Raw genomic sequence first — 13,275 nt, 5'->3', positions numbered from 1 at the left:
GACAATAACAGCAGCTAGTATTATTCCGTGTTTGCTGTGTATTAGGCAGTAGCCACGCATTTCACATTCGATGTCTCATTTAATCTTCACAACTACTTTACCCTCAGTTTATTGGAAATGGAGGCACAGAGGGACTTTGTTTAACTACCTTCAGAACCGTCAGTTATCCTTTTTTTGCCTTGGTACTTTAGACTGCAGACAGGCTTCTTTCTTCCCAGATGGGTCAGTGCTGATTTACAGCTTTCTCTTGGGTATAGAAAATGGAGTGAGTGAAGAATGACCTGGCAAGAAAACCTGTTATGTGTGCTAATACACTTGACCAGGGTCTAAGGTTTGTAATAAGTAAATTTAAATCTTATTTTTTCAAAAGGCAGTTTCTAATTTGTTGACACTTCTTTAAACAGGAACTTCCAAAGAATCAATGCAAAGCATCCCACATTATCTTCAAATAAAAGAAATACTGTTAAGCAGCGATCAAGAATTCCTCCCATGCCATATAATGGATGAGCATTGGAAGTTCTATGCGGAATGTGAGGAGCTAACATTCTAAAGCCTTGCTTTTAAATAACTTATTTGATATTTGTTCATGTTATTAGTCGATGTTTTTATTTCATCTTGTTTGGACTGGTGAACCTATTTAACACACACTTTATGAGCTGCTGCTTAAGATGTGTAAGTATAATGTCTATATAAAAAAACATGGAACTCTTCAGCTATTACGGTAAGATTAATACTTTTTGCAATTAAAGACATTTTTGACAGAAACAGTATTGACTCTCTGGCTTTCTTTTTACTATCACAGACTTCTAATCTTTAAATCAACACCTCACTTTTGCATAAATAACAGTTGTTCTTTATGGGAAGTAAGGATACAACTAGGAGTGATAATTGGTCTTAAAAAATCCCTGGTAAAGTGAATCTACTTCAAAAAAGAACTTAAAACCTTACTACCTACCCCCCATTTACTTTGGACTTTATATTGAAATCAAAATGTAGAATTATGAAAGAGGTTTATCATAAGTTTCATCAAGTTTAGTGGCGATGGAATTATAGCTGTGCCAAGTCTTACAATAAACAATGAAGCAAGGGTTGCTTTGGGGGCTGATCATTGTAAGTAGGGTGTATATTTTACCTGTAAAGTTTGCTACATTGCCATGAAGTTATTTTTAAAGGATTATATTCAAGAGTTTTATAAGTTTTCATAAGCTTTTTAAAAAATAAGTATCTTAATAGCTGTCTTTGATAGCCATCTTATTCTTATCTGTAATTACCCCAGATTCCCAAATATGCTTTGTAACTCTGTGGCCTAATTCTATCCTTTCTCATTTTTTGGGTAGCGATGTCAAACTGCAATAAAGATTACTCTAGGGACAGGGGAGCCTGGGGGCTGCCGTCTGTGGGGTCGCACGGAGTTGGACACGACTGAGGCGAGTTAGCAGCAGCAGCAGCAGCAGCAGCAGCAGCAAGTGCTAGAATTTGGTGGGGATGCAGAGGAGCCATAATGTGTTGCTTCTTGATATTTTCTTATTTTAAATGTACAGAATCTTAAATACCTTTAGAATACACAGTAACCTGGTCAGCAGTTGCCCGTGGAGAGAATTATGGGATTGGAGAGCTACAGGGAAAGAGGGACTTCTAACTATGTGCACTCTTTGGCAACTTTGAAATTGGTACTGTGTTTATTCTTTCTATTCAGATACAAATTTGAAATATCTGAAAAGAAAGCAGCTGAAAAGTTTTGCCTATTAATAAACGTGTAAAGACAGATCATTTTATTTTTCCTTCCTTTGAGAGTCAATTGAAAATGTTCAGGATAAAGTGACCCTACATGTTGTAATGTGTGAGACCTGACAAGAATTATTCCATTATCATTTTCTTAGACTACCCTATTTTTCTAATTTTTGAATAGCCTACCTTATTTGGTGATCTGTTTGGCTTTCATTCCTTAAGGAGATATTTAAAACATGGGCCATCTGGGAATATATGTACTTACATGGGAAATTGTATATATAAGTAACTAAAAAAAATGCAGATTGTTAGACAGTATTTAGTATAACTCCTGATTATGTTAAATAAAAATTATATGCCTTGAGTGCATGTGTAATATGTAAAGCCATATATTTATATTTATACATATTTTATATATGGTATATATACTTTATAAGCTATGAAATGTGTATTTGTATGCATAAGTATGTGTGTGGTGTTGGGAATGTCCAGTAAAAGGTCTGGAATGTTACAAATAAAACTGTAGTGCCTATCCCTGAGGGAGCTGGACTGGGGAAGGTAGATGTTTTGCAGCTTACATTCAACATTTTAAAAATAAAAACGCCAAAAAATAAAATTTAAAAAGCCAAACATTTCTTTTGTAATTTAAAAATAGTTTTAAAAAGATAACTTAAAAGCAGGTCTTTTGTTTATTAGTGATTACAGTTTATAAAAGTCATACGTTCTCAGTTCAGTTCAGTTCAGTCGCTCAGTCATGTCTGACTCTCTGTGACCCCATGGACTACAGCACAGCAGGCTTCCCTGTCCGTCACCAACTAACTCCTGGAGCTTACTCAAACTCATGTCCATCGAGTTGGTGATGCCATCCAACCATTTCATCCTCTGTCATCCCCTTCTCCTCCTGCCTTCAATCTTTCCCAGCATTAGGGTGTTTTCCAATGAGTCAGCTCTTCGCATCAGGTGGCCAAAGTATTGGAGTTTCAACTTCAGCATCAGTCCTTCCAATGAACACCCAGGACTGATCTAAAGGATAGAATGGACTGGTTGGATCTCCTTGCAGTCCACGGGACTCTCAAGAGGCTTCTCCAACACCACAGTTCAAAAGCATCAATTCTTCCAATCTTGCAATTCTGAGTTTTCATTTTAGTAATCAAATTCTTAAACTTAATTTTCTAAGCCCATTTAACATTAAATATACCAACTGGTAACTGACATAACACCTGGTAGAGGCATATGAGTATTGCCCAAACTAAACACAAGGGTCTACTTCAAGCCAGACTCGGGTCCAGAGAGCCACCTTACCCCAGATCTTCCCTCTGAGATGACTGGGCAATTTGGAGTGATGGCAAGACATTTTGTCTATTCTGGGTTCTAAATGAAAGGCTTTTAGACCCTAAAAAGTTAGTTTAACTTCTAGACCTTGAACTATTATAAGAGACCTCCAAGAATATCCAATTATACAATCCCTGATATTTGTATCCTTTCAATAAAATTAACTTCCTGAACACCTCCAGGATACTTCACACCCAACAAGGAAGCCGTTCAGACAGGTACTCCTAAGTATTAGAGAGCTGGAACCCCAATCACCCGAATTGGACTCAGAATCCTGTTATGACAAAGTAACACTTTCTTTTAAGACTTGAATTACAGATTAGCTTCCACTGGCCTGATAGCTGGCAGTGTCCAAGAATACATCTTGCCCTTTTCTCCTACACTTCTCTTTCATTCAGTCCCTTCAAGTTCCCTTCCTGAGTTCAGTCCTTTATCAGGACTAGACTACGTGCAACCTCATCCCATTTCTCTCACCCCAGTTCTTCGCCTTGTAAAAACCCGCAGCACACTGTGCCAAATTATTCTTCCTAAAGGTCTATTTCTACTTCCTTGCTGCTGCTGCAGGAGTAAACCTCAGCCCAAGGTTTGAGGCTCCTACTCTCTGGCCCTGACGTAACTTTCCAGCTTAATCTCCCAATCATCTGTAACCTTTGACTCACTCTTCAACTCCCGTGTCATCCCTTTTATGGGCTGAAATTGTGTCCTCTCAAAATTCATATGCTGAACTCCTAGCTTTCAGTCGCTCAGAATGTGACTGTATTTGGAGACAGGATCGTTAAAAGAGATGTTTAAAATAAGGCAGTTGAAGTAGGTCCTCATACAGTCTGACTGGTGTCCTTTATGAAAAATTTTTGGGTGTACTAATGGATCCCAGGGTGCATGTGAGCAGGTAAAAGACCCTATAAGGACAGAGCTAACAGGCAGCCATCTGTAAACAAAGGAGAGAGGCCTCTGAATGAAATCAACCCCGCTGACCCTTCGATCTTAGACTTCTCCCCTCCAGAGAAATAATCTTCTGTTGTTTAAGCCGTCCGGTTTGGCAGCCCTGGCAAACTAACACGATCCCTAACTCTACCCAATATTTTGTTTACTATCAAGAATGTTCCCTCTCTCATCTGTCCATTTATGTTTTCCTTATTCTTTGAGCCCTCTCCTTATACATATCCTCCTGGGTTAATTTCTCAGGCCAAGCACTGAATATTTGCTGCTTGGTATTAGTGTTCTTTTCATGGCTTATTTCCCTCAAGTAGCTGGAAAAACTTGTCTTCAAGTAGCTGGAAAACTTGTCGAGGTCAGCTTTATAGTTTTATACTTCATGTTTCCAATAAAATATCTCAGACACACTAGATACTCAAGAAATACAGAGTATATTCAAGTCACAACAGAAAACCATATTCAAAATGGAAAATTTATTCTTTCATATAAGAAGTCCAGAGGTAGGAAGCTGGGGGTTGGTTAGCTCTTTAACTCAACAGTGTTATGACCATTTCCATCTTTCTTCCAGCTCCCTTCAGGGTGCCAAGATGACTCTGTTGTTTCAGGCAGATGTAGATGCAGAAACAGCATCATTAGAAGAAGAAAGAAACATTCCCTCCAACGCACATCATTTGGGAAAAAACCTTCCTTGAACGCCACCACCACCACCCCAGGAAAGTTTATTTCATTAGGCAAAATTTTACCTTCTGCTTGTTCCTACATCAGTCACTAGCCAGGGAAGCGGGCTACTCTTGATTGGCTGAGAAAAGTTTAAGTACATGCCCACGTGCAGAAGAGTAGTCAGGTGTACACACTCCAGACTCAGCTAGTAAAAAAAAAAAAAGCATGTGAGTAAGGCTGGGGTGGGGTAAGAACTAGTATTTATTGCACCTAACATATACCAAGTCATTGTTATAAGCACTTCCAATGTATTATCTCATTTAATCTTAACCACACCCTATGAGGTCGAACTATTGTCCCCATTTTACAGATGAGGAAATCAAGGTATAGGATGAAGTAAACTGGCCCAAAGTCACACTTGTACCACCAAGTGGTAGAGCTGGGATTCAAACCTGGTAATCTGGTTTCAGAACTCACGCTGTTAGGTATCATATGTTTCCTCTCTCTAAATCAAAGGTATCTGCCTAAAAAATAGACATTATGATTAAAAGTGTTGACATCTTTCTGAGTGACAGCGGCCCTACTGACTCCTGCCACCTACACATTCTGAGGAGTCAGTGTTGACTCACTTTGGTGAATGACAGGCAGGGCAGACAGAGATGCTGGCTGGTGGAAAATGGAATGCAAAATTCCTGCTGGAAGAGCTTCAGTACAAATCTGTTGATCCCTGCTCTTGGGCTTTCTCTTTTTCAATCTAGGAGCCCCAGGCATAAAGTAAAGTTGATTCATCTGAGATACTGCCCAAACTCAGTTTTCATGGAAAACTACCCTGTTAATTGACTGCATGTGCCCATAAGACTTGGATTTGAAGTCTCATTGGGTTCTCAAAGACTGTGAGGGATAATAGCACATAACCTCCACATGTGTTTTCTTTGGACTCTCATTTTCTATTTATTCTCATTTCATTTTTGTTGAAGCCTGCTTTCCAAAAGGAAACCAGGGATACATCTCTCTCAAACACATAAAAGCCAAGAAATGTGGTAAGTTTCTGCTTAAATGTTAATTGTAATGTTTTCATGTCCTGAATTCTCTTACCAGTTAAATAAGAAGAATGGAATTTGAAGCCATGCCAGATCAAGGATGAGATAGTTAGATAAGCACCACTGACTCAATGGATATGAATTTGCCCAAACTCCAGGAGACAGTGAAGGACGGGGAAACCTGGTGTGCTGCAGTCCATGGGGTCGCAAAGAGCTGGGCATGACTTGGTGACTGAACAACAGATCAAGCTGCCTGTATCTTAAAGTCCCTCATATAGGCCGCATGCTGCTGCTGCTGCTAAGTCGCTTCAGTCGTGTCCGACTCTGTGCGACCCAATGGACGGCAGCCCACCAGGCTCCCCTGTCCCTGGGATTCTCCAGGCAAGAGTACTGGAGTGGGGTGCCATTGCCTTCTCCGATAGGCTGCATAGTTAACTTCTAAATTCGTTGGCCGTATTTGTAAGTTCATATTCTTTCATTTAGGCTTCTTTAAAGTAGGAACAGTAGGTGCAAACATTTGAAGCTGTAATGTAAGTAGTGATACTTCTAAAGGTAAAAGCAGTCAACATTTCTGTTTTCAGCTGTTCATGACACACCTTAAAGTTCACTGATGTCTGGCCTTGTGGCTGAGATACAAAGTTGGTTCATGTCCTTCAAAGCTGGAGGCAAGGAAATGGTGAGGCAAGTTACCCAGCTAGTGGGTGAGCCTTGCCAATCCCCTCGCATCTTCAGTTCAGCACAGCTTTTTTGGTTCTGTTCAGTATTGCCTACTCATTAACTGTCGTGAAATGATTAAACAAAACAGAAACTATGTCTCTTTGTGTAAAAATGTCCCCAAAAGAAATACTAGTGATGGAAATGAAGAGGTTTAAAAAAATGTTGGTTTGCAATATGCTGTGATAACCTATAATGGAAAAGAATCTGAAAAAGAACATATATGTGTGTATAACTGAATCACTTTGCTGTACACATGAAACCAATACATTATCAATCAACTATACTTCAATTTTTTAAAAAAGGGGGAAAAAAAGAAAATGGTGATTTTGACCCAAATAAAAAACCAGGATAAAAAAAGGAGTGAACAGTTAAATTTGGAAGAGCTTAGCTCTGTGCCTCAAATGACTTTATGTATAGTAATGTGAGCCCTAGAGCCCTGTCTCTGTAGTGGTGGGTCTCCTTTTCCTTTAGAAGCCAAGCCAAATGACATGAGTCCCTCAGTCGACATACAGGGAAAAGTCTACTGCCTTGCACCCTATTTCTCTATTTTCCCGAGAGCAAGCTCTTCCCTTGTAGCGCTTTTCTGTGAAACTCCATCAGCCGGCCAGCTGGCTCGGGGCCTGGACAGTGCTCTCAGCCACTACCCCCACCACCCCCACATCCCTCTGTCCCACTCGCCTCACCCCTCCTGGTCCTTTCTCCAAAGCAGGACATGGCTTTAAAAAGGGGAGCTGGGAGGGCCTCGTCGTAAGAAGTTGTATCTAAACATGAGAAGCTGCTTACAAATCTCATTTAGTCTCACTTATATCATGTACACTTTATATGTCTCATGTCTCCTAAATTAAATGGGATTTTCTCCAAGGTCAAGGGCTGTTGTATTTTTGTATTCTTCCATAGCAACCAGTGCAGCATTTTGCACAAGCAAGAGTTCAGTGAATCACATTAGTCTCCAAAGCATTTCATCCTTAAATATACCTTTAAACACTCAGCCAGCAGAGAATCTGGCAAGCTACATGCTTGCTAAGTAAAGGAAAATCCAGGGAAACACAGTAAGTATCAGATAGCCAACCCAAGGCTAGACTTCCTGCTTGCTTCCCGTTGGTAGCCTGTGACAAATTCCTATTAGAAAGCCTCCAAAACATGCCAAGATCTGGTCGTCTGTGCTTGACTCCACGCTGGTGAGCCCAGACCTAGAGCTTGAATTATCAGTTTCTGCTGACCTGTGGTGTAATTTCTTGTCTTTTGTATTCAACTTCCCCTCAACTTCTTATCAGTGTTTCTGCATGCCTTCAAGTTCCATCCAGCCCCTATTTCCTTAAGATAACCAGCTAAGTTAGTTCTGCAGAAAGACACTGGATCCTATGATGTCTCTGAAGGCCTAAGAAGACTTTTTAAATACATTAGAAATTCCTCATAAGGTTTCGTGAAAGTAATTCAGATGGCTGGGAAGGGCTTACCACAATTCCAATTTGGGATTTACATGACTTTTAGAAGACATTTCCATTTCTTGCAGGATTACTGTCTTCTTCAAATGGTTTCCTTGGGCCAAGAACAACACAATCAGGACTGGAAGGGTAACCCAGGAGGCACATTATTTTGTGGCGGAATTCCTAAACGAAGAATAGCAAGACCAATGTGTTTCCTACTAGTTCTACAACTGATTTGCTGATTTACCTGGACACGTTAGTATTTCTTTGAGCCCCAGGATCCTTGGCTGTATAACAGCACTCAGGATTGCCATAAAGACCAAATAACATGAATGAATTAGGGAACACTTCACAGCATGCTCACTGCTGCAGTATTACAGCATAGTATTATCGTAGAGTAATTCACTGAGTTCTTCCACTCTGTATGGCACTTATCTACATCCTTTTCAGCCTCCCATTTCTACAGCAAAACTTCAGAAGTAAGATTCTTTCAGGCACATCGTCCCCTTTGGAGCTGTGCTTTTGACAAGCCCTCCTTACTTAGCTTCGCCTTTCCTGCTTTTCCTTCAAGGACCTGCTCGGAACTCCCTGTACTCTGAGTGAAGTCCTTTAGTGGCATCCTCAGTGAATTCCCCTGGCACTGCTGCCCTTTGGTTCCAGGCAGCTGATTCTAAGCATCTCCTGTCTTGTTGGTGATGCATGTTCTGCGTACAGGACATGTGTAGTTACTGTGTAGTTATGACCTCTGTAACTACAATGTCTTTTCTTTGAGGGCAAGGTCTGTGATTTATGCATGCCTCTTTGTATTCTTAGCTCAAACAATGTGTTTTCATTAACAGTGACTTTTGGGTGTTGTACTGGGTTGACAAGTGTCCCCTCAAAGTTCATGTCTTTGCATATGTAATCAAGTTATGAATAGGTCATACTGGACTTCGTTGTTGTTGTTTTATCTCTAAGTCATGTCTAACTCCTTTGCAACCCCATGGACTGTAGCCCACCACTGTAGCTCCTCTCTGTCCATGGGATTTCCTGGGCAAGAATACTGGAGTGGGTTGCCATTTCCTCCTCCAGGGGATCTTTCTTGACCCAAGATCGAACCCGTGTCTCCTGCATTGGCAGGCAGATTCTTTACCACTGAGCCACCAGGGAAGCCCCTACTGAACTTAAGATCCTTCAAAGAGAGCACAGTCTGGCCAATGCCTTGATGTCATACTTCTAGACTCTAAACTGTGAAAGAATAAATTTATACTGTCTGGAGTCACCCAGTCTGTAGAGACTTGTTATGGCAGTCCCGGGAAACTAACACCCTAGGAGTGCTAAGCACACTGTAGGGTGTAGGGGGGGCCTTAGGGGGCCACCATGCAGCCTAGGGGCTTCCCTGGTGGCTCAGCAGTAAGGAATCCACCTGCCAACACAGGAGAGGCAGGTTTGATTCCCGAGTTGGGAAGATCCCCTGGAGAAGGAAATGGCAACCCACTCTAGTATTCTTGCCAGGCAAATCCCATGGACAGAGGAGCTTGGTGGGCTACAGTCCATGGGGTCACAAGAATTGGACATGACTGAGTGACTAAGCATAAACCCATACATGTGCAGCTGAGAGGCATCCTTTCTGAAGATCTGGGATGCTGATCAGAGCAAGGCTTTAATGGAAGAGGGTAACTGAAGAGGACAGGGAATGAACTGAATATAGTCTGGGTAGAAAAGAAAGGGTTTACAAGCATTACGGTAAAGGTACTTTTTAATAGGTATTGATTTAATTGTTTTGGCTGTGTTGGGTCTTAGTGGCAGCGCTCGGGATCTTCAGCTCTCGGGCTCAGTTGTCCCACAGCATGTGGGATCTTTAGTTCCTGAGCCAGGGATCTAATGGGTGTCCTCCGCACTGGAAGGCAGATTCTTAACTGCTGGGCCACCAGGGAAGTTCATACAGGTATTTTTTAAGGTCTTATCATAGAAACAGTTTACTTTGTGACAAAAGGTTGATCCTGGAGTTGGAAACAGGGCTGCAAGTAAGTGAATGGACAACTACTTTATGATACGATATATCCACATTTTTAAACTGACCAATTTGGGAGAAACTATATGTGTTTGGATTTCATAGCAGCCCTTCCTTAGATAACTGGGGCCTATGGTGGGAGCCGGGCTGATGGTGGCTGGTGGACCCCTGAGCCCTGGAAGTCACAGTTTCCTCAGCTGTTATCTCATGGACACTGGGACAGACCACGCTGGTCTGAGTTCCGGTTCTACCATTTACTGGCAAGTTATTTCCCCTCACTTGCCTCCCTCTCCTCTGGAAAATCAGAATAGAAAAAATAGCATCTCCCTCATAAAGTTGTGAGGGTTGAAAGATTAATCTGCCCAAATTGCTTAGAACAGTCCTCACAGCAGGTAACAGAAGGCTTAGTTGTTCTTATCATTATCATGAGCGAGACCAGAAGGGTGAACAATGTGACCTTCAATGATTCTTCCAGAAACAGGGGGCCCCACTGGAGAGATTAATGCAAAGTTGGCCATTTGCTTGAAAATAAGTCTGCAAAGTATTAATTTATGAAAATATTTCTTTTTCCAAACACTGGGGATTTTCTTTTTTTAAAGGCAGGCTGGTCTCAGAGTCTTTACTACTGTGGGCAGATTTCAGAGCCTAGGAGTAAAGGATATGGGGTCCTATGCAGCTCCCTCTTTTAGGATTCCTGAGTCGCAAGGCCTAACCGGTTTTACCTGGTCCGATCTGGCTCCTCACCAACACACCTGGCATACAGCAGGCGCTCAGTCTACGTGGGTTAACTGAAGACGGAAGGAAGAAACCGGCTGGGACTGACTTCCCTGGTGCATCCCCGGTCTGTAAAGCAGCCCCCCCAGGAGCCTCGCTGGCCACCAAGGACTGGAGCGCAGCGAGATAAGCCTGGAAGGTGGGGAATTAGAAGGTATGGAAGGTAGGGCATCCACTTCTCAGAGTCGGTCTATTCACAAGAACCCGCCACCAAAGCTGAGGCGGAGATATTGCCCAGTTGGTTAAGTAGGCGTGTTTCCGGCAATAGGGTGAACAGAAATGGGACCGGATACCATGCCGGCACGGCCCGCCACCCTCACCCCCGCTTGAGGGTAAAGAGGAAGCCTTAGAGTGTCTATTTGACCTGCAGGTACAGACGGGAAAACAACTTTGTAGTCCATTTATGGGGCATAAAGCTCCACCTTCCCACGCCGCTCCTAGATATTTCTCCAGGCTGCCTGGGACACTGACGTGTGGGTCTTAACCAGCGAGAGCGAGGCGATTCCTGCAGGACCTCGCAAAGGAAAAAGCAAGCAGTCGCAGATGTGTTTGCCCCGTCACCGCCCTCTGATCATCTCTGGGCAAGTCACTTGGCTCTCCAGACCTCCGCTTTCGTGCTGTTGAACGCGGGGAGGGAACCGAAGCTGGCGGACGCCCCGAGCGCCGGCGGAGAGCGCAGCGCACCGCGCACCTGGGAACGTAGTCCGGGGCGCGGCGCCGGGGCCCCGGAGCGCGGGGCCGGAGCTCCCTCTGCGGGAGCGCGGCGGCGACGCTCCTCCTCTCCCTCCACGTCACGGGGGCCGCTCAGCGCGCTCCCAGCCCCGGCCGGGGGAGAGCGACTCCCCAGCCGGGCGCGCCGAGGAGGTGGCGGCGCCGGACGAGGAGGAGGCGAGAGCCCGGAGCCAGCGGCCGCCGCCGCCGCCGAGGGGCCGGGAGCCCGAAGCGCAGCTCGCGGCCGGGCCGGAGCGACTCGTGCCTCCGCGGGGACTCCGCGCCCGGGGCGCCCCCGCTCCCTTTTCGTAAGTCCGCTCGGCCACGCAGGCCGGCGAGGAACGCTCGGGGCCAGCGCGCGGGGCTCCTGGCGCAGCCGCGCATGCCCGGGACCCCTTGCTCACGACTTTCACTTCCCCGCCGGGGAGAAGCTGGGCGCCGCGTCCCTCGCTCGGCGCGGGAGGGAGAGGTAGCAAGGAAGGGGTCGGCCCGGGGCAGCCGCCGCGCGAGCCTAGCTGAGCCCTGGCCCGGCTGCGCGCCCTCGTTGACTCGGGCCCCTGCCGGCGGCCGGACGCTGGAAAGTTCTCCGAGGCCGGCCGGCTGCGGGGCGGTCAGCGCGCGTGTGCCTGAGGCTGCCCTGCAGAGACGCGGCCGTGGGGCCCGCATCCCGGGCTCCCGGGGCCGGGCGGGGCCGGTCTGGGAGGCCGGGAGCAGCCGGGCGCACCCGTACCTGGGTTTCGTCCCGGGCGCTCCCCGAGCGGTGAGGACGCGGCTCCCCGACGCGCCCCTTCCCGGGCTGGGGGTCCTGCGGTCTCGCTCCTCCGGGCCCCCGAGAGCCGCCCAGGTGAGGGGCGAGGGGCGGGTCCGCGAGGGACCTGCGGGGCCGGGGGTCGGCCGCGCGCTGCGCCGCGCCATCGCCAGCCTCTCCGCAGCCTGGACCCGCGGCGCCGAGCCGCGCTGCCCGGGGCGGCGGAGGCGAGGGGGCGGGCGGGGGCGCGGCGCGCGGGGACGGGCTGCTGGCGCGGCTTCTCCTTTAGGACCGGCTGGGAGTGCGCGTCTTTCAGTAGGTCGCGGATTAGAAGCTGCGGAGCGGTCCTCCCCGCCGCGCCTGCCGCTGGGACGAGCTTCTGCGCTTTTTACGGTCAAGTTTTCGTACCGCAGAGCTGGCCCGGATCGTCCCCTTGTGAGGTGGCGGCACCTCCTCCATCGAGCTGGGAGCCTCCGAGGATCTGAGCCAAGAGATCTGGGCTCTCGAGTCAGTTAAGCATCTTCACGTAGGCTAACAGTGCGAGCGGATGGATACTGTATGTGCATTTCAGAACTGAGCTGTCCTGCCGTGGTGAGGTTTCCCTTGTGGTTGTAGGGGAAACCGTGTTTTCCTCTCGCTGGAAAAAGGGAGAGGTGACCTTCGCCCTTAGGCGCGTGTCGTTCCCCCTTCTCAGAAGTCCTTTAAACTGAAAAGAGGCAAACCAGATTAAGGGAGTTGGGAATGACATTCAGTGATATTAAATTAAATGTTCATGTGGTTTGGTAGATAGAAGTCACCTCTTCTGGTTTTACAGAAGCATGCCTTTCGTGAACTACCTATCAGTTTAAGACAATCTAGAACCTAGCCGTCAGTTTTAACAGGTTTTGTTGATGGCGTCTTGAGGAAGTAAAATCTTTAGAAGTCAGAAGGTTACTGCAGGGAGCGGTTCCTCTGTTGCACTTTCTAAGAATCAATTCTCTGTGAGAAATGATCGATTAAGCTGCTGTTGAATCGTATCATGCTTGTATTGCAGAGAAACAGTATCCAAAGAATCAGGTTGTGTGGCCCTGAGCGAAAGGAGGATTTCCTTTGGGGGCGGGAAGTGGGGACAACTGTAAATTTGTCTCCTTTGAGAGGCACGTTTACTGAATGCCACAAGGTCTGCCCAGAGGGAGGTAAGAGTGAATGGCGCGTTTTGGGCAGTAAGTC

General features: G+C 46.0%; 1 protein-coding gene across 1 annotated transcript in view; it reads left to right on the top strand.

Annotated features, from left to right (window-relative positions):
- The window catches only part of ANKRD31 (ankyrin repeat domain 31), a 135,039-nt gene extending 134,489 nt beyond the window's left edge, over window positions 1–550 (top strand). Inside the window, 1 exon segment of the mRNA XM_052646829.1 lies at window positions 405–550. Within this exon segment, the coding sequence (XP_052502789.1) occupies window positions 405–550 (146 nt within the window).
- The last annotated feature ends 12,725 nt before the right edge of the window (window positions 551–13,275 follow it).

The sequence above is a fragment of the Budorcas taxicolor genome, chromosome 10 (assembly GCF_023091745.1).
Source record: "Budorcas taxicolor isolate Tak-1 chromosome 10, Takin1.1, whole genome shotgun sequence".
Taxonomy (NCBI): Eukaryota; Metazoa; Chordata; class Mammalia; order Artiodactyla; family Bovidae; genus Budorcas; species Budorcas taxicolor.
The sequence above is the reverse complement of the archived record's forward strand: the minus strand, read 5'-3'. Positions and strand labels throughout refer to the sequence as shown.